The sequence below is a fragment of the Mytilus galloprovincialis genome, chromosome 10 (assembly GCF_965363235.1).
Source record: "Mytilus galloprovincialis chromosome 10, xbMytGall1.hap1.1, whole genome shotgun sequence".
NCBI classification, from domain to species: Eukaryota; Metazoa; Mollusca; class Bivalvia; order Mytilida; family Mytilidae; genus Mytilus; species Mytilus galloprovincialis.
The window spans coordinates 83,472,684-83,499,483 of NC_134847.1; the positions used below are offsets into that span (position 1 = coordinate 83,472,684).

The window sequence follows — 26,800 nt, forward strand, 5'->3', positions numbered from 1 at the left end:
TAAACAGACACAATATGTAAAAATGTCAAAAATAGTCAAAGTATACTACCGCATTTGTATACATATATCTGTTCTCAGTACAAAGGAATGAATCATTAGAATACAAAATAATGTCCGCATTTAAAGGGTGACTTCAGAAATACTGTGACACTGTGTACTCAAGTTGTGATATTAACAATGTGGATTTTAAAAAACTCTTAAAGAACTTCTGAATAAATTCAAATCTCGATATTTCTCTGTAATGATTTCTATCAAAACGTTTGATTTTACAAACTGGCATACCACAGTGACTGTTCCTAATGTGAAATTGAAAATTGAAGAATTAATTCACAATGTTTTCCAATATTAAAAAAGTAGCATATGCTATACATTTCTTCCTTTTTTACCATACGGTATAGTTTGTTAATAGTAAATAGCATGTTTACCTTTTTGTTCACTATTAACAGAATATGCCGTATGGTATCCCAAAGCAATCAATCTATAGCGTATGATCAAAGTTTTATATTATCTAAGTGCTCATTTATTCCTTAGGGTAATACAAGACCGTCGTAGTTCATGAAGTACGATGTTCACACAAAAAACAATATTATTGAACCTTTGACAACAGACACAACACCATATTCATCCTACAGAGATGATAGAAATTGGATCACTTCTTTGTCTCTAATCTATTTGCCAATAATTATTTTGGGAAGAACGGAAGTTGCACAAGCAGTCATATGCTAATGATATAGTGTATTATAAAGATAAAATGTATGCAAAGATATCCGTAAGCGAGAAGGATGCAACAAGTAACGCTAGTTACTTGCACTTTAAAATCTCTTACATCCTCTCCTTGATTAAAATAGCTAGGTATTAGTTCGGCCAAATTGTCAATTATGGTAATGAGTTTGTTTTATTTTTAATGTCTTTGTTATTTCTGATCAGATTTTGATGTTCTCATTTTAAAAATTGGTACAGTCCATTAAACAATGTCTTAACATTTTGAAAATTTCATTTCAAAATAGGGAAATTCTCCATATTTGCACAAATTCAATTTACTGTGCGTGAATGTTGTGTAACATTAGGAAATTTTGACACTATTTTACGTTATCATATCATATTCTATCAAGCGAACGGTAATTTTTGTAACCTGAACGGAAGGCTTTGAGGAAAATATGAAGGGGGACCAGAATCATTTTGAGAAAGGGATGAGAGGTGTCCAATTCGTTTATACCTCAGATTAGGAGCATTGCATATTTGAACAATTTTAATATTTAATATTATTCAAACTGGCACATATCATATAAAATTGGGAATGGAAAAGGGGAATATATTAAAATACAATAAGCAGATCAAAAAGCAGTTTACAGCCGGAGGCCACTAATTGATCTTAAATGCAGCGGGAAAATTCGATCCACGGAGGTCTCTAAATAAAAATGTATACTAGTTCAGTGAACGTGGACATCATACTAAACTCCAGAACATATAAATGAACAATACCTTATTCGTTCAGGTATTTCACGTCCAATCTTATATGGTAATATTCTTTTCGTCTGGCGTATAAAAAAAATTTAGTCCTGGTATATATGATGAGTTTATTTACAAAGCACAAACTATCAGTATTTACATCAACAGCTAACTAAATCTTTAAATAAACTTATTAAAAAGGGATATAGTAACGATGCTGTTGTCAGGTCATAACAGATTGCCTATTTTTTTTATTAATATTGATTCAATTATTGCATCTGATTTAAACACATTTATTCTAAAACCAGTTGTTGGCATGACACAGGTTATGTTCTTCTCTGTATATTTTATGATGGCATAATACTACACCCATACCGGGAGGGATTGTGTTTGATATTCATATGATGAAAACTTAATCTTCAATCAGTTTTTGAGGTCTGGAGCTGGCAAGTAAGTAACTGCTAGTAGTCTTTTGTTAATTTCTGTTTTATTGTCATTTTGTTAACTTTTCTTTGTTTAGTTTTTTTGTTAACTATTCTGATATCGGACTCGGACTTCTCTTTAACTGAGTATTACTGTGCGAATTGTAATTTTGTTTTTCCTACATTGGCTGGAGGTATAGGGGAAGGGTTGAGATCTCAAAAACATTTTTTAACCCCGCCGCATTTTTACGTCTGTCCCAAGTCAGGAGCTTCTAGCCTTTTTAGTCGTGAATGGTTTTTAATTTTGGTTTCTTGTTCATTATTCAGAGTTTAGTATGACGTCCATTGTCACTTAACTAGTATACATATTTGATTAGGGTCCAGCTGAAGGACATCTACGGGTGCGGGATTTTCTCAATGAATTGCAGACCCATTGGTGGCATTTGGCTTTATGGTCGGGTTGTTGTCTCTTTGACACATTCCCTATTTCCATTCCGAATTTTAACAATTAAAAAACATACAAGACTTTTAAGGTCAGATGCTCCTGACTGGGGACAAGCCAAAAAATAAGGCGGTGTTAAACATATTTTGTGAGATCTCAAACCTCTCCCTACACAACAAGCTTATTGAATCAATACAAAATACGCTTGATCAAGGCATCGTATCTCTATCTCTTGTTTCGCCATTTTTGGCTTCAAATTTTATTTCGTGTGAGTCATAACCGTCTTCTCTTAGTATGTTGGACATGACGGACGACAATATCAGAGACAGATTGTTAAAAGTCTTAGTTGTTGCAGTTTTCTGATTATGTCCCTTTCCACATAGTAAGATCACTGATAATACATATTGCTGTTTTCGTATCATATTATTTAGAATTTATTTTTCTTCTTCAAGCTCGTACTTGATAAAACAAAAAGTCATATTCAAATGTTTTATCTCCCAGGTATCCGCTTTCAATGAAGGAAAATTACCAGTCCCTAATGAACGAAGATATTGTGCCTGACATTAGAAATAGAACATTTTAATATCAACATATGATGTGGATCACTCCATCTTAAACTAACTTCCAAATGTGTTGATGTTTAAGCGAAACAGTAATAGTCGTGGGTGAAACAATATGAATTAATTGGTTTTAAATTATATCTGTTTAAAGATCAAGGTAATATTGCATTAATAATTTACATACAAGAAGGCCGTCTATTCAAATAGGTTTTTACTCTAAGTTTAAATATTTGCGTTTTTTTAATGGTTGCCTTTTTTTAAAAACGAACTGCAATTGTTTGAATCATTCCTTGAGCAATTGTTGGAACAGAAGCATGTTTTTTACTAATATTTTATTATAGCTAATAACTTGATGATCGATTTAATTAATTCAACGTCTCTGTATGCAACATAATTGCAGTGATTTTTTGTATGTCTTTTTCCTGAATAATTTTACGTTGATGTACAATTGAGTGATGTATTTCAGGTATCATTGTTTTTCTTCTTATAAGTTTATTTCTACTTTAGAGGAGGCGGAGTCTACTTTCTTGTGTAACATACACTTTTCATTCAGGCTTGTTAATGACACTTGTATGTTGCCCTCAAGACGTCTTTTTTGTATTTGTTTTCGTCGGTTTACTGTCTAATTGGAATGTACCCCCCATCTGTTTTTGTAAATACCAATAATGCAGGCATACCAAATGAAAATGCAAATAAACAAAATAGATATACATGTAGTTCTTGCACTGCAAGTTTAATAATAATACCAATAAATGAAAACCATGCATATAAAATTATATGTGACTTATGTAGACAATAAAACGACATTAAAAAATAAAGAAGCAGTGTTCATAATAACAGTCAAGCAAAGAGTTTCTTACAATAGAGAATAATGAATACAGGAAGTCAGTCCTACACAGATCATAAAAAGAATACAGGAAGTTAGTCCTACACAGAGCATAAAAAGAATACATATATGACTGTATGGTTTGTTTTAAAAATTGCAATTTTATATTTTGTCAATTTACTTTTTAAAATCAATATATCTAAACTAAAAACTTATGTAGTGAATAAAAAACGTGATTTTGCATTAATAACTAGTCAATTATAAATTCCCATTACACTTGATAATTTACAATAACACGTGTACGAGGCAAAACGTTATTGCATGGGTTAAATTATCACGTGACAGGTATAAATAACAAACCATACAAGGCTGACAACATCAACAAAACGTTTATTAAACAGACCTCTGAACAGTTAACTTATGCCTGGCAATACTGTGTATATCGCTTTGGACTTTTTCATACTCCTCTATAGATGTATAAAGTGGAGAATTAACACTGTTTCCACCAATGAATGAAGACATTGTGTCAAGCGATTCGTCCGATCTCAATGATGCACAAAATAGTGGTAGTCCACATTGTGTTGATTTTTCATTACGACTCATCTGTCTTACTGAAACAATAAAGAAATATAAATATGAAATATATAGTCCTTTGACTACGAATCACATGCCGTAAAAATACATTCATCTTAGAGATGACCTAATATTCAATTATAATGGACGCCTGTGTACTGAGAATAACAACTTTCGAAACTTTATGAGGTCACTTTGTTAAACAAATGGATGTTTCCTATACACCACTGTAGACCTTCTTATTTGAGTAATGTATGAGTAAACTGTTATTCTAGCACCAATTGTGTATTAAATATAAGCTCCTAGACGTTACAAGTAACATATTCTTTTATCATATATTCGTATGAATAATATAATTCAAACCAATCTTGATATATAATTAACTTAGCTAGGAAGAATTGGTAGTTAACCTTACGACTGCCTTTGGTGTATTCCCTTTTTTTGTGATATTCTAATGTTATTCTTATGTAAGCAGAGGTAGAACATATCTCCTATGCAAAAGAATTACCCATTTCTTCGAAGTTTCACAATATCAAATAACAAACCTTTCAGAATGATTAATATAAGACACAGTCCTAAAATGCCAGCTAATATTGAAACTACTATAACTACAGAGTTGTCCGTTCTAGGCTTTTTTGAGATTCCTGGTAGTTCTGTGAAAAAAATAATACAAGATTCATATTACAAATATATCCCATAATGAAGTCAGCTACCTATGTACTAGAAGTCAGGGACGTATAGAATATTTTGGCACGTCTGATCGAACTTAAAACTCAAATTGTAAAGAAACAACTCTTCCAAATGACAAGTTGTATTATCAGAGATCAAATTTCAAAAGTATTACTTTTCAATAAAGGAAAAGAGGAATACAGACGTACACCCGTCTTTTAACCTTAGAAAACATCTTTTAGATGCGAGACCATCAAATAAAGATTTAGGATGCCAAATATACATGGTGCAACATTGAAATTCCCAATTAAAAGAAGCAGATATGACAAAACAGTTGACGATACCAGGCTTATAATTTGAGAAAACTAATCTCAAGTCGAACAAATAGAGTTGCAACCTTATTCTGAGTACAATTGCATAATTATGAATAGTTATTCCAATAAAGAAAAACTTGGCATTAAAAAGTTGCCATTACTTATGCAAAATATTCCATGTCAAAAGTAATTGATAAACAGACGATAGATGTGGAGTAACTACACATATTTCCAAGATGGTTTGACGACCACAAGATACCTCGCGCTAAAAAATAACACATAGTTTGAATTGTTCTCATATATGATAAGTTTAAGTAACGATTGTTACATCTTTTGACTTTAAACTATTGTCATTACAAAAGCAAGCTATGTTGGACAAAATATACGATACAATATGTTATAATAGTAGACCGGATACGTAGGACATAGGAGGCAAATCTTTGCAGCTGTTGTAATGTTTTGTTAGGTATGCTAGAACTGCATTAAAATTATTGCTCGTTTCTGGCCGCAATGACAGCACAGTGATTGTCCGTTTCTAGCCGAAATGACAGCACAATGATTGTCTGTTTCTGGCAGCAAGGACAGCACATAAACTTAAAATTTGAATACCGGTATGTAATCCTATACATGTACCAAATAATATGCTTAGTGACTTTTATTGAATTTAACTTTACGAATATGACAGTTGTTATCTATTCGTTTTATAAGTTTGAGCTTTTGATTTTGACGTTTGATAAGGAACTTTTCTTGGAGTTTTGTGATTTTACTTGTAATAGTAACGAAATGAAAAATATATCTCTGTAACTAAAACATATCTTAATATAAAAACTAACTATTTATGAAGCAATTCCCTTCAAAATATATTGCGTCAAGACCAATAAACAGATCCTCATGGTTCTCAAATATAATTCCTCTTATTCTTATTCTGTACCTGCAATATTCAACAATTGATTTTATAATCGTGTAGAAAAAATAATTTCGCATATTATTTTATCCATTAAAACTTGATACGGATTCCACCGTTAACATTGTTCAATTTGTTATATCAATTTCCCAATAACTACTGTTCATTTTATTATAAGGTTCTAACTACTAGTACTATAAAAATGTTGATACATGATCAACCGTCACACTACCTTAACTGTGATAAAATCCCCTTTAAATGTTAATGTGATTAATTTGGTTCTTTATGATTTTTTTTCAAGTAAACTTTGTGAGACTAACCTCGCTTTTTCTAATGGTAAATAAACATCTGTGGATAACCATTGTCTCTCGATGTTAAAGACTCCTATCCTCTTCGAACAATCTTCGGTGTCATTACTGCGTATTTCACATAGATCAACTCGCAATATACCAAAATTCATTATATACGAGAAGTTCATCTGAAATTGATCGTTCAGTTTTTATCATGAAGTTATAGAAAAGCCAAAACTGCTGAAATATCCCAAGACAAATATTGGTTTGACTGTTTTGTAGATATTTTTTTTTACATACCATTTTGTTTTTTTTTAAAGGTGGGAGATAATACACGTTAGCAAGGTTTAAAAGCCATATATGCATTTAAAAATCAAAGTAGCAAAATGAAAATAGCTGTCTAGATTTTAATTTAAATTTCACTTGACGTGTGTCAACATTCTTACACCACTTTCTGTGGTTATGAAAGAAAAGTAATAACATTATAAGTTACCTTGCAAATTCCATGGCCATCAGAGAGAAAAATTGGACTTTTCATATCTACATCTACATCTACATGACCTTTTTCGTTGCACTTTGATCCATTAATAAATAAGATTTCACCTGTCATTAAAAAAAAGTAATGAAGTTAGACTATTGCAGGCATCAAATCAATATGTTTTATATTCAATCCATGGAAATATTTTAAATTTTATGCTTCTGTTTTTCTTTCATTTTTGTGAGAGTAAAAATTCATGGTAAACGATTTTAAACACTTTGCTGAACTACAAAAGTTTTATCAAGCAACTCTTCCTTGAAGTCAATGGAATATAGTCTTAATTTATTTCAATATTTGCTTTGTTGATTCAAATTAAGACATTACAAGAAAAAGCAATATACCTCTCGGTTGGAACGTAAATTTTAAGTGGCTAATTATAATGTTCGATATCTGTACTTTCTCCCATCTACAGCTATGTGAATGATTTTGAATTTTCCAACCGCATAGTCCATGGTCAAAATCACATCTGGTAAAATCTGATGCTATGCCTACAATGCATTGTATACCAGTTTTGTATAATCCGATAAATGTGAAGCCGAAAAACTTAAATCAAAAAAATACTAAACTCCGAGGAAAATTAGAAATGGAAAGCTTCTTATTATTACATATTTTGATATGAACTTTCAATTAGTATTTTAGTCGTGCAACAGTACAAACTGTCTATACTAATGGGTAAAGGTAACAGTTTTAGTGTGTCGCAATATACTTTTACCTAGACTTACAGAGACGAATTAGTAGATATAAAAGTTCTGTTCAAAACCCAAATCAAACAGAATCAAACACTGGGGAATATGTTTTTTCCTTCAGATTGTTAATTTTGTTTTGATGATTTGTTAAAAACTTTAAAATAAAATTAGAAAAAGAAAAAGAAAAGAATTGAGCTATATGACAAAATGATACAAAAATGATACGATTTTTCTATAGTGTGGACTCTATGCCATCCCATATCATCTCACTACGATTTGGATGTATTGTGGACTCTGTGTCATCTCAGGTCATTGCCCGTCATCTAGTTTCTTTCTCAAATAGTAATTCGTCCATAACAAGAATGTGTCCAAAGTACACGAGCACTATAGTTTTCCATGTTCAATGGACCATGAAATTGGATAAAAATTATAATTAGGCATTAAAATTAGAACGATAATATCATAAGGAACATGTGTACTAAGTTTCAAGTTGATTGGACTTCAACTTCATCAAAAACTACTTTGACCAAAAACTTTAACCTGAAGCGGGACAGACGGACGAACGGACGGACGAACGAACGGACGCATAGACCATAAAACATATTGCCCCTCTACTATCGTAGGTGGGGTATAAAAAAGGAGATAGGGTACGGTTGCCAATGAGAAATTCATATGAAGTGAATGTCAATAATGATAGGCAACTGGACCGTCTTTAACAATGCGAAAACCCCATACTATATAGTCAACTATAATAGTTCCTAATTAAAAAATTATGAAACAATTCATTTGAGAAATCATAAAAACCTAATTTATTTAACAAGAAAGTAAACAAAATCTAATTTTAAGACATTCATGAACAAACGACAATCCCTTAACCACAGGCTTTGACTTGGGACATGCACATATGAAATGTGGTGGAGTTAATATTAGTTACATAGTGTGCTAGTGACCTAATACGGTATAAATGGGGTCAGTAAATTCCACCTGGGGTGAGAGCACTGTACCTAAAATATCATTTGATGTCCACCAAAATGTTGTTGATATTGCCTGCTGAGGGACACAGTGACAAGTTCTGTGACATAAGACACTTGTATTTCTCTTGCAAAAACACAGCTTTCAAAATTCTTAAAGTTTTAATTACCATTGCATAATTCTTTAGCTTCGTCATCTCCATGGAAACAGTCTTGGATCATGTCACATTTCCTATGGTTGTTTATACACTGCCCAGAATGACATTGATATTCGGTTTTTGTGCAGACCTTTGGGGGTATATCTAAAGATAAAAAAATAGTTCATCAAAGATATCAGGCTTTCAATTTTTTTCGAAAATTCATCTTCTTATCTAAAGTTTATGACTAAGCACTAATCTATTGAATATTATCACATCTTAATTAAATTTACCAAATCCTTTCTTTTTAAGAATGATTTTGCAGCATTGACGAAAGGATAAACATATCAAATAAATATTACAAAAAAACACCTTTAAGTTTTAACGTATACCGTTACTGTTAAGACTATATATCATATACATCTCTTACCCGTTTCACAGTTTGATAACACAATGTCGTCAACAGCGACAAGATACTCAGAGCGGAATCCTATACTTAGATAAAATGGTTCAGGTATTCGTCCTATCGAAATCCGTGTTTGATTCCAGTATCTGCTAAGGTAAGAAATAATAATAACACCGTAATATATCGACAATGATACATGTTTATTGCATACTCCATATACATGTATATATATAAAATATATATATCTGAACCATTGACAACTCTATTACCAGACTTAGGGTAATTGTAATTGTAATCGTTAATCAGCTGTAATTGATTACAATTTTTAAGTAATCATTGTAATCATTAATCAGCCAAAAATATGATTACATGTAATTTAATTTAATCAATTACTTTTCAAAATACCCTGTAATCCTGATTACATTTTGATTACATTCTGATTACAATGAATTTTATTTTACTGTTTATGGTCAAGAAATTATCCTTTTTGTTATTCTTATTTGATAAATAGTTTTAACATGTTAAGATAGTTTGGTTTACTTTATAAAAGAGGGACGAAAGATACCAAAGGGGCAGTCAAACTCATAAATCTAAAACAAACGGACAACGCCATGGCTACAAATGAAAAAGACAAACAGAAAAACAATAGTACACATGACACAACATAGAAAACTTATTATAAGAATAAACAACACGAACCCCACCAAAAACTAGGGGTGATCTTAGGTGCTCCGGAAGGGTAAGCAGATCCTGCTCCACATGCGGCACCCGTCGTGTTGCTTATGTGATTACAAACCATGTTGATTGATTTGTATACTTCAGTAAAAAATAAACTGTTACAGTCTTGAAAAGTCATCATTTTCCTAAGAAGAGACATATGAACACAAATATATGTCTTTGGCCTTAGTAAAAGATATTGTTCATATATTGACAATTAAAAGATGTACATGTATATATTTGATAATAACTGTTAAATTCTAGTAATACATCTCTTTAACTCTGAATTTTTATCTTTTTTTAATATTTTAATTTTTGTCAACTTTAAATTGACAGGAAGATAACCAATTAAGGTTTGTTTTTATTACAGTTACCAATTGAGTATAGCTGTAGGACAATATATATGATAAAAGATTAATCAGACATTCAAATTATTTCTCTAATTAATACAATTTAATTAAAAGTTTGAAAATTTCTTGTTTAAAATAAGCAAAATTTGTGTATGTATTTGGACTGGACATGTAACATGCAATGATTTTTAGTACTTGCATTTTGTTTACAATTCAACTAAAGAATTATATAGAAATTTTACATAGATTTTTTTTTACTTTATCATGTTTATATCATCCATATTTTAACTTCCATAAACTTCACCTTGAAATACATATAAAGTCTGGAAGAGGTTAGAAGACAAACAGTAAACTCTTTATAAAGCTAATAAAGTATATTCAAAATAATTCAGAGATCATTAATGATAAAGTGTAATGGGTCAAACCAGTGACACAATGTTCATGTATGTATGTAGTGAACTTTCATGGTTTATTAGATAGATGAGGTTTGAAGTTATATGTTTCATTTTATATATCAAACCTAATCCTTTCTAAAAATGCTACAGTTATAAACTTTTATTTATTCACATCATTCAAAATGTTTTTTTTATAATTCATTGTTATCAGATGTAATCATGATTACTTTGCCAATGTAATCATTAATTTAATTAGAAACTTTTAGAAATGCTGTAATCGTTAATTTAATTTAATCATACAAATGACAAAGTAATTGTAATTTAATCAATTACATTGAAAGTAATCGGACCCATCTCTCTGTCTATTACAGAAGTTATCCATCAGTTATTGAATGATGTGGTGATTCAAGGCTGAAAACACATTATATATATGTAAGATTTGTCAATTTGGGGAATTTTTGTTCTTCCCTGGCCGGGATCCGAACTACAGTAGAGCCTAGGTAGTCGAGTGGTCTAGTGCGTCGGGCACAGTGCAAGGCGATTTGGTGCCACGATATCTCAGTAACAGGGGTACGAATCCAGGAAGAATAAAAAAGTTGCTTCCGCAAATTTACAGATCTTACTTTAGTGGCCGTGGGCTGCCCTTTAGACGAATTGTGTATATAAAGTATTGCATTAGTTCAGTATTATGCAATGTGTAATGTTTTATTGATTATGATTCTGAAACATGAAAAAGAAACACATATTTTAATAGCAAACACTTTTTAAAAAAAAATGGAAAAATGTGGCAGGTGTTCATGCGACAAAGGTTAACTTCCTGTTATCAACTTGGCACCTGTTGAGCAGTTTCTATAAACCGTCCTGAGCACATGTTGAACATTCATGCATGCCATGTGTTGAGCAGTAACTATAAATCTTCCAGATCACTTGTTGTGAAGTAATATTAAACCGTCTAGTGCAATTGTCGAGCAGTAACTATTAACAACCTAGAGCTGAGCAGTAAGTATAACCCGTCTATAGCACTTGTTGAACATAACTATTAACCTTTATATCGTTTGTTGGCAGTTGTCGTTCAGAAACTTTTAAATGTTCAAAGCACTTGTTGGGCAGTTACGTATTATCGTTCGGAGTACTTGTTGAGCATTAACTAATAACCGTTTAGAGCACTTGTAGAGTAGTAACTATTGACCGTCCTGAGTCCTTTGGAAAGGTGGTATTTTTTTTATCTTTTATAGTTTTTTAATAGTTATTTATGTGTATGTCAAAGTAGCAAAGTTTTTTTCATATCTTTTCTTGCTTTGTGCTGTTGCTATTAGGGGTTTTGAGTAGCAAAGTTTTTTTCATATCTTTTCTTGCTTTGTGTTGTTGCTATATGGGGTTTTAAGTAGCAAAGTTTCTTTCATATTTTTTCATTCCAGATATTACAACTTATTATTTGTTAATTGATTAAAAAGAAGCAACTTTTGTAAAGAATTCAGATCTACAGTTTATTAAAGAAAACCATTTAAGGTCAATGTACGACCCATATTGAAACTGATAAAGACAAAGGATGTTATTACGACATTAATGTGTTATAAATTCAATGTGGACTAACTGCCTACTCTATAATGATGTTATAGTTCATTTTTAAGGACGACGATATATCGATATTTGTTGAATACTGATATTACAGTGATGTGAATCAGGGTTGTTTTTTGCAATCATTCCCACTCCATAATAAGTGGATTAGCAACGTCATAATGAGACGATCTATTCAATTTTTCTCTCTTGGGATTATACTTATTGATTTTCAGTCGTGCAAAAGGCGTTTAACAATTGTATAAAATGTATCCAGAAATTGTATGCGTTAATATTTCATGTGATCAGAGAGAATCATGATATACAATAAACAGTGGTGAATCATAAATAGCATAAATCTTTAATGATAGTTAGTCTTTTGTTAAATGCTTTTATTTTTTTAGTACCGGGAATGATTTGATGTATGTTTCACACGTGAAACAATGTTAAACTTTGCCATCATTGTTAGTAATACTTTAACACTAAAATATTTAAGATTGTTTAGTTTACCGATTCGATGTTTTGATATAAATACAAAAGATAAAATGTAAGTCTCAAAATTATTTTCGATTAAACCTACAACATTAAGCATACTGTTGCGATAAGCAATCCTTACATAAACAAATATAAATACATATCGTTGGAGCGCTATTGTATAGAAAAGAGATTGAAAGCTCTGATTTCTGTTGCTTAGTTTAGTAGATGAATTATACTTAAAAACAATATCAATATTGCAAGAAAAAAAGGAGTATTCGGTTCTACTATAGGAATACAAGGAAGAACTAGTAAAAAGCTTTCATGTACAAGATGGAACACTAAGTTGTGAGTTTGAACCCCGCAGGTGTGCTCAACTGCAATCTTAATTGACTATGATTGTCAGTTTTCCTGTCGTAGGTCAGTGATCTTTTCCGCTCACTCCGGTTTCCTCCACCAATTAAAACTGAACTTAAGATTGGTTCGAATCTTCACTCGGTAAAGAAACGTTTCTGCTATATAAAATATCTACTATTATAGGAAGAGGTTCCCTTAGAGACATTTTAAAATAAAAACCGAATAATGTTGGAAGTCTATTACCTTTTATAAGTTAATCCAATCATTTTGGTTAGAGATGTGCTTCCGAGTATAGTGTCAATTTTTTTGTTTAGAAAATTTGTGACGTCAAATAACATTGTGATTTTATGTACAAAAACAAAATATTTTAAGTGTATGATACTAACTGTTCAATCTACACATTACAGCAGGAATTTACAATTTAAAGATATTGAGTGTGTGATTTAACTAAATGTAGTTGAAGTCGGTCCTCTCTATTAAGAATTATCACGCATTGTACCTTACCTGTAATCAAAACGCACTCTTTTATATTACAAAAAGCAACGTTTATATACCAATATGCGAGATTAATGGTTTTTTTTGGGGTATACTTTATTTCTAGATTTGATGAATTCTAAAAAAAAATTATAGTGAAATTGTATCAATAAAACACTTAAGTTCATATTTATCTAGAATCCACTAAACCCATGATAAATGGTAGACCACAACCAACAATGTATATACAGATTCTGAAAATAATCAACGTTATCTTCGAAACGGTTACGTAATTTACATACCGCTTGTAATGCTCCCGAAGAAGCGTCTTTATTACACGGAACCTGTTAATCGTTGTTATAGTAACAATAAGTACTGCTTTAGTATACTGCCATTCGGAAAGTTTCAACTCACAACCATAAGAACTGCCGTATATGATTTTTGATTTCATCCAGGCCATCGAATTGTTTGATTCATTTTTCATCGTGTGAGCATATCGTCCTGAAAAATAAATTTAAAGATAACGATTTAATTTTTTTTAACTAAAAGAGTATATCGCAATGTAATTCAGATTTATTAACATTAGTTTTATTTTATCGATTATACATGGTGTACTAATTGTTGAGTTTTAAAATGAAAACATATTAAATAGATATATATCTAATTATATAATATATAAAGCAGACATAAAGAATTATAGTTTGCCTTCTTTGTAAAATGTTTCGCTCACCTAGTAATTTTGCATAAAACTGATACAATGCAAAATGAATATTTGCGTCACTATATACTGTGATGACCAATTTTTTTTGTCTATCTGATTTCGTTTTCCAAAATGGAAAAATGTTTGAGATTTGTTGAAATCATGGGCCAGGCATATACAGAATGTGATTGAGCTAACATGTTTGTGAGAGCTAAACCCCCTTTCGCTTAAACTGGAACAGGTACGAAATAAGAGAGTAAACCGAAAAATTTTATGGTAAAAGTCATCGAATTTCAGACGAACGCATTGCAGTTAGTTCAGTTCTGTTTGCACACTTCTTATGAGTTTGTGTCCTGCAGGTGAATGACTGTTAATAAACGCATCATAGATACCAGGAGATAATTTTGTATATACGCTGGACACGCGTTTCGTCTACAAAATTCTCATCAGTGACGCTCGAATCCAAAACAGTAAAAAAGCCAAATAAAGTACGAAGTTGATAAGCATAAGCACATCACGTATTCCAATGTTTAAATGACTTCAATCATACGTTTGCCAAACATGGGTACCTCATATACAACCGAATCTGTGTTTTCGTGAATTTCAAACGATTATAATAACTCTTGTTCGTAATTTTTTCCAACAGCCTTGACAATGCGATAAATTTTGAAATCTGGTCCAAATTTTTGTCTGTTTAACTTGTCAATCTACCGTAGCGATATCGGTGAATCGGGTGGACTATTTGTGTTAAGATATTTCATATGAAGTTACAAATTATGCCATATTTGGTACAATTTTTTGGAATTTCGGATCCTCAATGCTCTTAAACTTTGAACTTGTTTGGCTTTATAAATATTTCGATTTTGAGCGTCACTGAGGAGTTATATGAGACGAAACGCGCGTCTGGCGTACTAAATTATAATCCTGGTACTTTTGATAACTATTATAACACAGTTTTGACTAATGCTTGACCAATTTGAATTATTTACGGAATCTTGCTTTTGACTTCCACGAATGTAGACCTCTAAACGTATTGTTTGTAGCTTGGTCGTGGTCTCGTTGTCGTCTTTCCGTTTGTATGACCCTGTCTGTCGCTATAGGTCTAGATTTTTTACTTATCCAACTAAATATTGAACGTCGTGTAATATTTTTAACACTGCTACAGACAAAAAACCTTCCAATTGGGCAATATCAGCATAATCAAGTAATGTTTGACATGGAACGTTTTTTTTATTACCTGAGATATGTTCTGTTCTGGGTAAAGTCATACAAATGTTACATCTTCCTTCAGTTCCATTATCGCTCATATAAAATTGTCCTTCATATTCAAGAAAGCATTGGTTGTCAAAGTCACAAAATGGTTCTGCAAAAACGAAGTAAACATGTAAGTTGACAGTTAAGACAAAAAAAAACTTTCTAGCATTGACAATTTTATTGATTTATTAATGTATTGGTGATAAACGCAACTTTTACCACTAATGTCTTATTTCCTTGTGGTCAGATTTTATCGGAGGAGGACGCCGAAGTAAATAGAGAAACCCATCTACTTCTATAGGAATAGTTATCAAAGGTACCAGGATTATAATTTAGTACGCCAGACGCGCGTTTCGTCTACATAAGACTCATCAGTGACGCTCATATCAAAATAGTTAAAAATCCAAACAAGTACAAAGTTGAAGAGCATTGAGGAACTATAATTAAAAAAAAGGTGGTGCCAAATACGAATAAGGTTATCTATTCATGGGATAAGAAAAATCCTTAGTTTTAACGAAAACTGACAATCAGTCAAAATTGATTATTCGTGTATTGGTTTCACACATAGTTGGGGTTGGGTTTTTTTGGGAGGGGGGGGTAGATTTTAAAAACTCCGGGACAACAATTGTCACCTTTATTTTTTGTCAACGTAATGTAATCTTAATGTCGTCTTAAATTTTTCTGGCTCTAGCACCACTGATAAAAATTACGTGATATCCCTTTTTCAACCATTTCCTCAGAGGAAAAGTTGTTTTCCTCGAAGGAATTTTATTACCCTAATGGAAAAAGATTTAAAAATATTTTCCTTAAGAAATTTGCTACATAATTATTTCCTGCGGTAAATATATTCTTTGAGGAAATTCTATTTCCTTTGGGGAAATTCTATTTCCTTTGAGGAAATTCTATTTCCTTTAAGGAAATTCTATTTCCCTTGGGGAAATTCTATTTCCCTTGAGGAAATTCTATTTCCTTTGAGGAAATTCTATTTCCTGCGGTAAATATATTCTTTGAGGAAATTCTATTTCCTTTGATGAAATTCTATTTCCTTTAAGGAAATTCTATTTCCCTTGGGGAAATTATATTTCCATTGAGGAAATTCTATTTCCCTTGAGGAAATTCTATTTCCTTTGAGGAAATTCTATTTCCTTTTAGAAAATTATATTTCCTGTTAGGAAATTATATTTCCTGTAAATTCATATGAAACGAATGAATGATGAAAAATAATGTTTATCCAATTCTTGAACCAATACATGTATATATCGTAAACTTAGTCCTCTGTGCACGATTTTATCATTTGTTACTCAAATATATCGTATAATCATCATTTTTTTCTCTCTTTCTGTTGTGATATAACAAATATGGCTGCTCATTAAATGCCGTGTTATAAAGCCGAAGTTTAGCGATTGTCACCTTATAGTAAACAAATAACAAAAAGCATGGGTATTGAGCACGTGTTTAACATGTATGATCAAATAATTGTTTATTTTAATGACAGATCCATGCCTATTGCGATCACCGGATTTTTACGAGGAGGGTCACGCTCAGGTCACAATGCATACGGAAAATATGTCGGTGAATTGCTTGCTTCCAGCAAGCAATGAAGTATAAGTAAACTTCTTTTAAATGTGGAAAAATTAAAGAATTTTCCTCAGAAAAAAGTATATGTACATAAGTTGTATAATGAAAGCTATCCATTTAGTTATAAAAACACATATGCCTATATTTTTTTTTAATTTGAGGTTTCTTATGACTTTAAGGACGTTATATTCCTGTGAGGAAATTTACGGCTTCAAATTTTCCTTTGAAGAATACTTTTACTTTGAGTAATTTTTTGACAAACATTTTTACTTGAGGCAAAATTCAAGACAGCAAATTTCCTCTACGGAAAATATTGATCTCCTTATTTCTTTTATTGAAATTTGTGTACATCAAACTTCCCTTAAGGAAATATTTTTCCTCCATGGAAACAGTAAAAGCAGCTATGATAATCATGATAATATAAACTTTAAGTCCTCTTAATACTTCTTGTGGGGTATTTTTTCTCTGGTTTTTGTTGCTGGTTTATTGCCGGTTTATTGACGAACAACTTTTGTTTCTTCAAAATAATAATATTAATGTTTATTTCTTTTTATCACTATATTGACATTTCTACAAATGTAACGTTATATTTCAAACTAAGTGCATAGTTATAAACTCATTCATTATATATTCAGACTGAGAAAATATGTCGGTCAATAGAACGGAGCGTTTTCTGTTGTTTGTGAGGTAAGAAGTAAATCAATAATGACAAGCTAAGTTTTTGTTAACGTCATCACCATTGCACGATATGATGACACAGTCTTGTATGTTGTCTAACAACCTTATGTAATAACAATTGTGTACACATGTTACGTGATTAAATGAATCGATACGTTCTCGTATCATTCTCAAAAACATAGAATGATCAAATATTTCTGCAATATAACTTCTAACGTTCCTGACTGCGAATATATTTGTTAACTCACCACAAGCTTGTAACTAGCTAAAAACATCAGTCTTCATCATATTCCAATTTAACCAAATCAATTTGAAAATAATTTTTACTTTAAAATTCTGCACATTTCCTGAAAACTTTCTTTTTTGAAGCAAACCTGCAGTAGAACATCTACAGCCGATCTGCTGCAAACGTTTTTAAAGTTCTGAAACCGTTGTTTAAAAAATTGGAATTTACCATAGACTTTTATATATCTCCAACTTGGTGCGATATCCCCTGCATTCTCATAAGAACGCTAGCAACTTGATTGTAGAAATATTTGATCATTTTATATGTTCACATGAAATCTTTTGTTATATCGTGTTGAGGGCGGTTGAATAGCATAACCTATGAAAAATCAGCAATGTTTGGTTTCTACATGTAACGATAAATTCAAAGTTGAATTATGTATATCGTGTTGAGGGCGGGTGAATAATATTACCTATGAAAAATCAGGTATTTCGGTTTCCTACGAGAAATTTAGTGTTTAAATATGTAGAACAGTTATTCATAGAACTGTACACTTCTGAACGTATTACCTTTCCAGCTCTAAAAATTCTTTAAGGTATGTACAATGTAAACTCATGTTTAAAATACTCTCTTATCTGGATAAAATTTTGGATATCCAACTGAATAAAGCGAAATTAAGTAAGGCGATTTGGTACCACGATATCTTAGTAGCATGAGTTTGAATCCCGTCCAAGAAAGAACCAAAAATTTGCTTTCGCAAATTTATAGATCTAACATTATTAGGCTGATATTTAAACGAATTATATATGTAAATATATAAACATTGTTTATATGTATATTATTTTGATTGCGTTATTAAATTATCTGCTTTTGACATAAATGAGAAATGACTGCTAAGTATTTTTGGTACAAAATAAAAGTACTTGTGAAAGAACGAAAGTCAAAATATATAGTGCAAATCCTGCATATAACTGAACTGGTTTAAATTTGCAATCAATTTAAATTTTACGCTTGTGAACACTGTCAGAAACAAAAAATGGTATTTCGTCTTTATTCAATAATAAAGGGAGTGCATGTTTACTGTGGTTAAAGGTTCACTTGTACCGAATTAAATGCGATGTTATGAAACTATACTACATATACTAAGTACCATTACAAAATTTAAATACATGCACTGAAATAAACAATTTGTTTACCGTTATGACCGATTAACTTGTCTTAAGGTTCAATAACCGCATACGAACTTTTTGTACTTGATGTTTTGAATTATTTCACACTCCTCTTGGTTCAATTGTAGGCATGCTGAAATTGTATATCACTTGACTATCCCTTTGGTATCTTTCGTCCCTCTTTTACAGTATACTTGATAGATATCATTTCCAAATTTTCGTTTTACATTTTTTTCTTTTCAATTTTTTCCTGTTTAACAGTGTTACTGCTATAACTAAGAGATGGGGATTAATTCTAATAATCCTACATGTTCCTTTCTAATTTGGTCATTTTGTAGTTTTACCCCTTTCAAAACTATTACTAAAGGGATTGCCATAATATTTACAGATTAATGTCCCTTCCTAATTCGTTTGGTTTTTTTCTTCAGTTTTAACACTTTAACCATTTTACTGCTATACCTAAGAGATTGTCATTATATTGACACCTCCTGAGGGCAACCGGTACAATCAGTATAATGACAGTTATCGGTTAATATATTAATTAGTAAGAAAGACAAGAAAGGGAATTGTATCAATTATAAACTTACAGCAAATTTATTTCTAGTCATTAATCATATTCTCAACATTATTTTTTGTTTATATTTACAATGAAACGTTATTTATTGACGTTAAACATAAAATCTGGAATTTACAGAGCGAAATGGTACTATAAAACTAACTGAGAAGAAAAACGGTTAATTTTTATTTGAATGGTATCTGTTTTATGTCTACGTGAATTGATGAAAACAAATTCCTAATTAAAAAATTTGTTGGCACTGCATGAGGATCAAAGTTGTTGTTGTACACTAATTTTTCTTTCAGCAGCCGGAAACATTCTTTATGCGGTCTATATAATATAAATTTTAATTATAACCCATAATTTGTGATAGCAATAGATTTTTATTTATTTCATAGTTTGGTCACGTTTGTCCTTGGCATTACAACCCATCATCATGTCCTTATGCCTATACAAATGTCTACAGTATATCATCATGGTTACCACCCACTATAATATGCTTTATTAATTAAGTGTTAATGTCAGCTATTGTCATTATAGTAAATGATAACTCCTACATCGCCTACAATTAGGCAATTAAGAGTTGAGATAATGTCGCTTGATAATCCTTGAAAACCAACAAGTACTAACAATCACGGTATAAATTGTATTTCACAAGATGCACATTTCGACATTGCATATCTCTTCGGTAAAGCTCGAATTTTCTATGCTAAACCGAACACGACGGTGGCCACATGTGAAGCAGGATCTGCTTACCCTTCCGCAGCGCCTAAGATCACCCCTAGTTTTTGGTGTGGTTCGTGTTGCTTATTCTTTAGTTTTCTATGTTGTGTCATGTGTACTATTGTCTGTTCTTCTTTTTTCATTTTTATCCATGGCGTTGTCAGTTTATTTTCAATGTATGATTTTGACTGACCCTCTGGTTACTTTCTTCTCTCTTTTTGATCTGAACAGCTCTTTCAAAAGACTGACAAATTAAAGTCAGGTTCAATCTTTCGGTATATTTTTTTCAAACTTATCAACTACGGTTCACTAAGTACTGTTCAGACAATTTCCTTGCAGTCGATTAAAATCTGTTCAGATCATTGGTATACTGTTCAGCGCCTTTTCAGTACCTTTACAAAACTACAACATACTGAATAGTGGCTGAAAAGCTACTGTTCTGCTTAGATTGAGTAAAAAATTTGAAAAGAGGCTCAATTTGAATAAATGAAAAGTAATCTAAGTTCTTCACAAAAACTTTTTAAGTTAACTGTATTATGGGCAGATTTTTCAGATGTCGTTAAGGTTCATCATAACCTTTTGGCTAAAATGGCCGTATTTACACCCCAAATTTTACTCTGAGTACAGACTAACCTATACACCTGCAACAGTTTTAAGGGATGGCAGGAACTAGATATATAAATTTTAAATGCATTTTATGTTTCAGAAAATTATAAACTTTTCTAGATTTTGCTATCCATTTTTTTTCGTTCCTGCAGAAGGTGCAAAAATTAACTAAGTAGAGAAAACGATTGAGAAGCTCCCCTCATATAATCAATGTTGTGAGTAGTATTGATTTAAATGGACAATAGATGGACAATAGACACCTGTAAACAATAGGTTATTTAACAGGTTTAAACTGTGTAACTGAGTGGACCGTATCAAATGAAACTTGGGTGTTTGTTTATTTTGCTATCTTCTGCAGACTGGAAAAAAATGAACATCAAAATCCAGGTAAGTTTTTAATTTTCTGAAACGTAGACTTCATATAACTTTTATATATCTAGTTCCTGCCATGCCTTAAAACTTTCCTGGATGTACCAGTTTGTCTGTACTCAGAGAAAAATTTGGGGTGTAAATACGGCCATTTTAGCCAAAAGGTTATGATGAACCTTAAGATCAAAATGACCGTTTCGGAATATAATTCATTTATTAGACAAAAAACAAATGATACAACGAACTAATAGACATATGAACTGGCTTATTGTCGTTAATTTTACAAAAAAAATTGTAAGAAAAAAAATATGGCGAAGTATGTAAACCTCTAATTTCCCTATTTTTTTAATTATATATAAATATATAGACAAATATTATATGTGTATACATATTAACATACATAATTGTTTTTTATGGTAAAAATGGGGGGTAGTTTTGGTGCCGTTGCGCTCCTATGGCATTGATGTATCTCGTTATATCAATATTGTATATATATTGTATTCATATACAAAATAATGTTTTTTAAAAGACTATTTATAATAGCAATAAAGTTAAATTCACTTTCATAAATAAATAGTATATATGCCTGGAATGTATTGCAGATTATTGTATAGTATACTACATTGACAAAAGATGGTTTGATTAATAAATGTGTACCTGTCCAAGAAGTGCTGAGTATCGCTGACATTGCTGACGTATCCATATCCTCTGATTGTATTCGACATGTTAAGTTCAAGGTCAAACAATAAGTCATATTAGAACATTTCAATTCACAAAGATCATTTATCAATAAATACTGTTCCGATGAATTTAGATATATATGAATGCGTTCCGTCAGATCAGTTAGTACCATATTCGTCTTGTGATTGACTACATGTTGTGAGAAAGATTTTTCAAAATCAATTCGACTGACATTTTCAAATGATATGGAAACATTAATATCTTCAATGATTTTTCCAACAGGAATGATGTTCAGGAAGGCAAAACTGATTTCAGAAATCCCATTAGTGGTTCTTGATAAAGTTTTCTCAATAGGTCGAACTCCATGCCTATAACTGGTAGCATCTTTCACATTTGTAATGGTTACATTGTATGAAGAAGAAAAGTTTGGTATTATGCCGCACAGGAGAAAACTAATGCCCAATGTAGGTAGTAAGCTCATCTTTGAAAATGTACAAAAGCAAAGTTAGGAGAACGTGTCGCACGAGTAATTCGTCAACATGAACTAACAAATAAACGTGGGTGTCTATCTACACATAAACCATGATATCATACGATGACGATATATATATATATGAATGTATAGTATCTCTTTTCGTAATAAAAGAAAATAAACTTCATGCACTGCTAAATATAAAACCATATATTTTTGTTCAAGGAGTAAAATTACCCTTATATAACAACTGTTAATATTACTATAGTATTATTGATAATAATCACACGTACAAAATATAAACATTTACTAAATTATATTGTACTGAAACCATTCTTACATTTTTATATGATTTATTTCAGTTTAAACTGCATTAAACCGTCCTGCGGGAATTCATCGTTAAGAGTGTTCTAAGCTATTCTATGATAGCAGTCGATCGGATCATAAATAAATGATATTTTTATTCCTAACTGAACTATTCATGTCAGATGAGCTGGAAACATATGCTATATGGCTAAACAGCAATGGGTGTTTTTTAATATTGTGAAACTTGAATCCGCATAATGGTTTTTAATCATCATTGTTATTGTAACGCCAAGTGATTCTTAATGATTGTTAACCGATAGCCATGATTTCTCTTTTAGGACTAGTTAATATTTTATACAATGTATATGTCAGTAACGTAACAACGAACTCCAAAGAAAATTATAAACTGAAAGTCCTAAGCAAATGTCAAAATTAAAAGCTCAAACACATTAAAGGAATGGATAACAACTCTGATCTTTCTGACTTTGTACAGGCATTTTCTTATGTATAAATATGGTGGTTTAAACATGGTATTATAGCCAGCTAAACCACTCACTTGTATGACAGTCGCAACAAATTCCTTTATATTGATAACGATGTGTGAACAAAACAAACAAACATGATATGTAAAAATGTGAAAAATACGGGTTTAGTAGTTACCATTGTATTATAATCTGAATTACAATAAAACAAATATGCCAACGAAAAACTAGGCGTATAGACAAAGCACACTAGCAAAACTCTAAGACAAGGATACAAACATTTATAACAGATTATAATAACACAATGACGGGCTGTAAAAGTACCGAGTAACGTCAAATGGATATTACCAAAAAGTTTCTACAGTAAAAGTAATAGTTAACACGTTATATTAAGATGATAAACAAGTGAATACCTAGAATCTATACTTCAATTTATAAATCATTGTCAATGTTAAGGGGTTTTTTTGTGACATCGAACAATCTTCTTTTAAACAGATTTGTACTGTGCGTATTGCTGTGTGTTTGATTTTTGTACATTGGCTAGAAGTATAGGGGGAGGGTTTGGATCTCCAAAAAAAGATGTTTAACCTCGCCGCATTGTTTAGCCTGTTCCAAGTCAGGCGCCTCTGGCCTTTGTTAGTATGCTTTTTATTTTCACTGAACTAGTACATATTTTTGTTTTGGGCCAGCAAAAGCACGCCTTCGGGTGCGGGATTTTCTCGCTGTATTGGAAACCCATTTGTTGTCTTTGGCTGTTTCCTGCTCTTGGTCGGAGTGTTGTCTCTTTGGCACATTCCTTGTTCCATTCTCAACTGTATTCAAGACCATCTTGCATTATTTGTGAAGTTGATACGGAATATTGATAAACATTTTTAGAAAGAGGAAGCAACCCTGGTTCATCAATTTTCAGCTTAAACACTATTGACGTTTTATAAAGTCTGATTAGTTGCTGAAAACTCTTGAATACCGAATGAGTTGGGAAATAGTTCTAATGGATCGACAACTGTCATTATTTTCAATAATTTCAATCAAAGTTGAGAGTATCCATTGGAATCACCTCCACTTAATTGTGAGTCTGAATTGACCACAGTTAATAGTTATTGTTTTACATATTTGAAAAACACGCTCTATTACACATCTCAATACATATCTTCATTCACAATTATATACCTCAATAGTATACCTTTAATCACTTTTGATCTTCGTAGAATTATTCTGTCAATTATGTCTCCAAGATGAAGGCTAAAGGATTTAAGTGATGCTTTTTGTTTCAAAGAGAAGACAAAAACAAAAGCAAATAAACTCAGCATAGATACCAAAATTAAATTTTGTATTTACGCCAAACGCGCGTTTTGCTTATAAAAGACTCATCATTGACGCTCGAATCCAAAAAAGTTAAAAAGATCAAATAAATGCCGATGTTTTTGTCCAGGCGACTAACCCTGGCCTCACAACTTTTTGGAACTTTTGGTCCTCGGCGATCTTCAACTTTGTAGTTGTTATGGCTTTCAAACTTTCTACATCTTAGCATAGTTTTGTGTGAACGTAGCGCGCGTCTGGCGTATATAAATGTTTTTTTTTAAGCTGTTACCTTTTGGTGGCTATTATTCGTTTGTTTCTCTGTCCTATTTTCTCCCATTTATCTGTTTATTTATTGTAACCCTGTCGTGTAATGTTGTAATTAACACTGCCATTAAAGCGGGGGGTTTGGCATGCCACAAAACCAGGTTCAACCCACCATTTTTTTATAAAATGCCTTGTACTAAGTCAGGAAAATGGCCATTGTTACATTATAGTTAGTTTCTGTGTGTGTTACATTTCGATGTTGTGTCTCTGTTGTGTCGTAGTTCTCTTGTATTTGATACGTTTCACTCAGTTTTAGTTTGTAACCCGGATTTGTTTTTTCTCTATCGTTTTATGAATTTTGAACAGCGGTATACTACTGTTGCCTTTATTGAAGAGTATTGTGGACCAAAATTCCTAAAAGTTTAGTCAACTACAGCTAAGGTAATCTATTGCTGAGGTAGAAAAGCCTTAGTATTTTAAAAATTCAAAAGTTTTGTAAACAGTTAATTTGTTAAATATGACCATATCAATGATAACTCCTATCAGCACAGCTGACTACTGGCACCAAGTTCTGTTCTACTTATAGAATCAGTGTTATGTTCATCCGATGTCAGTAAATTGTCTAGGTTGGTTTAATGTACAATTATCATTAACTTGCTTGAAACAATGAGCAAAACGGCATGTCTGGGAATCTTCTTTTTGCAACCAAATTTATTTGTTTATTCGCTTTATTATAAAATAATTGTTATTAAACCGTGTTAGATATTAGTTGTAAATGAATATAGGATAAATAGTTTTATAATAAAGACTTAAATACAAATAAAGATCAGTAATTTATGGTTGAATAATGCATATTGTTGATGCCTCATTCTTAAAATCAATAAGTCAAACTTCAATAAAAACAGTTTTAAAACTTCAATTTAAGATTAAATTTTCAATTTCCATTCATGGCAAAAAAAAATTAAGTGATTCATTTAATTGAATCGTAGACGTGGCTGTTAGCATGTTACAAGGTATCATTTCTTGAGTTTTCTCAAACAAATATAGATTCTGAATAATTCTCTAATATTGAGAAGTATATTTACATTGTGATTACGTTGTTCAAATTGTGATCTATTATGCTGTTTAAACTTAATTTCCGAGTAAATGCAAAGTTACTACCTACAGTATTCAAAACGCTTATTGCAATTAGGCGAGACAAAAGAAGCACATTATCTTAATTACTACAGTCAGTTTTGTTAATTATGTTATTTGTTATATAAAGAAAATCAATGGAAATTTATGTCCTCAGAGTATTTCTTTAAATACTTTAATGAACATTCTGCTTAATGAAATAAAAATATCTGGGCAGATCATTCTTCATTCCGTTTTTTTTTTTTTTTTAAATTTTGTAACTTTGCTTAACCTATCAGATTGTAAAACTCTAAAACAAAGTTAACATTACAATATTATGTGGGCAGTGTTGGCTTTCTTACACTCAAAAGCTTCATTTGTTCGTGCTTCTCGATCCCAATTTCCTCTGTATATGTATTACGTGTATCAACGACGACTTAACACAAGGTTGGCTTTCTTGCACTCAAAAGCTTCATTTGTTCGTGCTTCCCGATCCCAATTTCCTCTGTATATGTATTACGTGTATCAACGACGACTTAACACAAGGTTGGCTTTCTTGCACTCAAAAGCTTCATTTGTTCGTGCTTCCCGATCCCAATTTCCTCTGTATATGTATTACGTGTATCAACGACGAATTAACACAAGCAAATAGAATAACACATTTAAAAAAATATTCTGTATGCAACAATTCTTAGATATTAAAAATTATATGAATATACGAAAATGTGGTTTAAACGACAATAAACAACAACCAATTTGTACAAATATATATATATTTATACAATTCAACGCTGAACATCGAGTCTTTAA

General features: G+C 31.4%; 1 protein-coding gene across 6 annotated transcripts in view; it reads right to left on the reverse strand.

The window, feature by feature from the left end:
- LOC143048607 (leukocyte tyrosine kinase receptor-like) overlaps positions 1 to 22,650 on the reverse strand; it is a 37,114-nt gene extending 14,464 nt beyond the window's left edge. The window contains exons 1-11 of one of the 6 annotated variants that reach the window (XM_076222387.1): positions 22,028 to 22,645; positions 15,449 to 15,574; positions 13,814 to 14,012; positions 9,212 to 9,336; positions 8,815 to 8,946; positions 7,329 to 7,475; positions 6,943 to 7,052; positions 6,480 to 6,637; positions 6,089 to 6,186; positions 4,818 to 4,925; positions 4,103 to 4,310 (exon numbers count right to left, since the gene is read on the reverse strand). In XM_076222387.1, the coding sequence (XP_076078502.1) occupies positions 4,103 to 4,310; positions 4,818 to 4,925; positions 6,089 to 6,186; positions 6,480 to 6,637; positions 6,943 to 7,052; positions 7,329 to 7,475; positions 8,815 to 8,946; positions 9,212 to 9,336; positions 13,814 to 14,012; positions 15,449 to 15,574; positions 22,028 to 22,532 (1,916 nt within the window). In that variant the 5' untranslated portion in view covers positions 22,533 to 22,645. Of the gene's footprint in view, positions 1 to 4,102; positions 4,311 to 4,817; positions 4,926 to 6,088; positions 6,187 to 6,479; positions 6,638 to 6,942; positions 7,053 to 7,328; positions 7,476 to 8,814; positions 8,947 to 9,211; positions 9,337 to 13,813; positions 14,013 to 15,448; positions 15,575 to 22,027 lie in introns of those variants that run through there. The other 5 variants (XM_076222389.1, XM_076222391.1, XM_076222390.1 and 2 more) reach the window with 5 other exon arrangements.
- Positions 22,651 to 26,800: the final 4,150 nt, after the last annotated feature.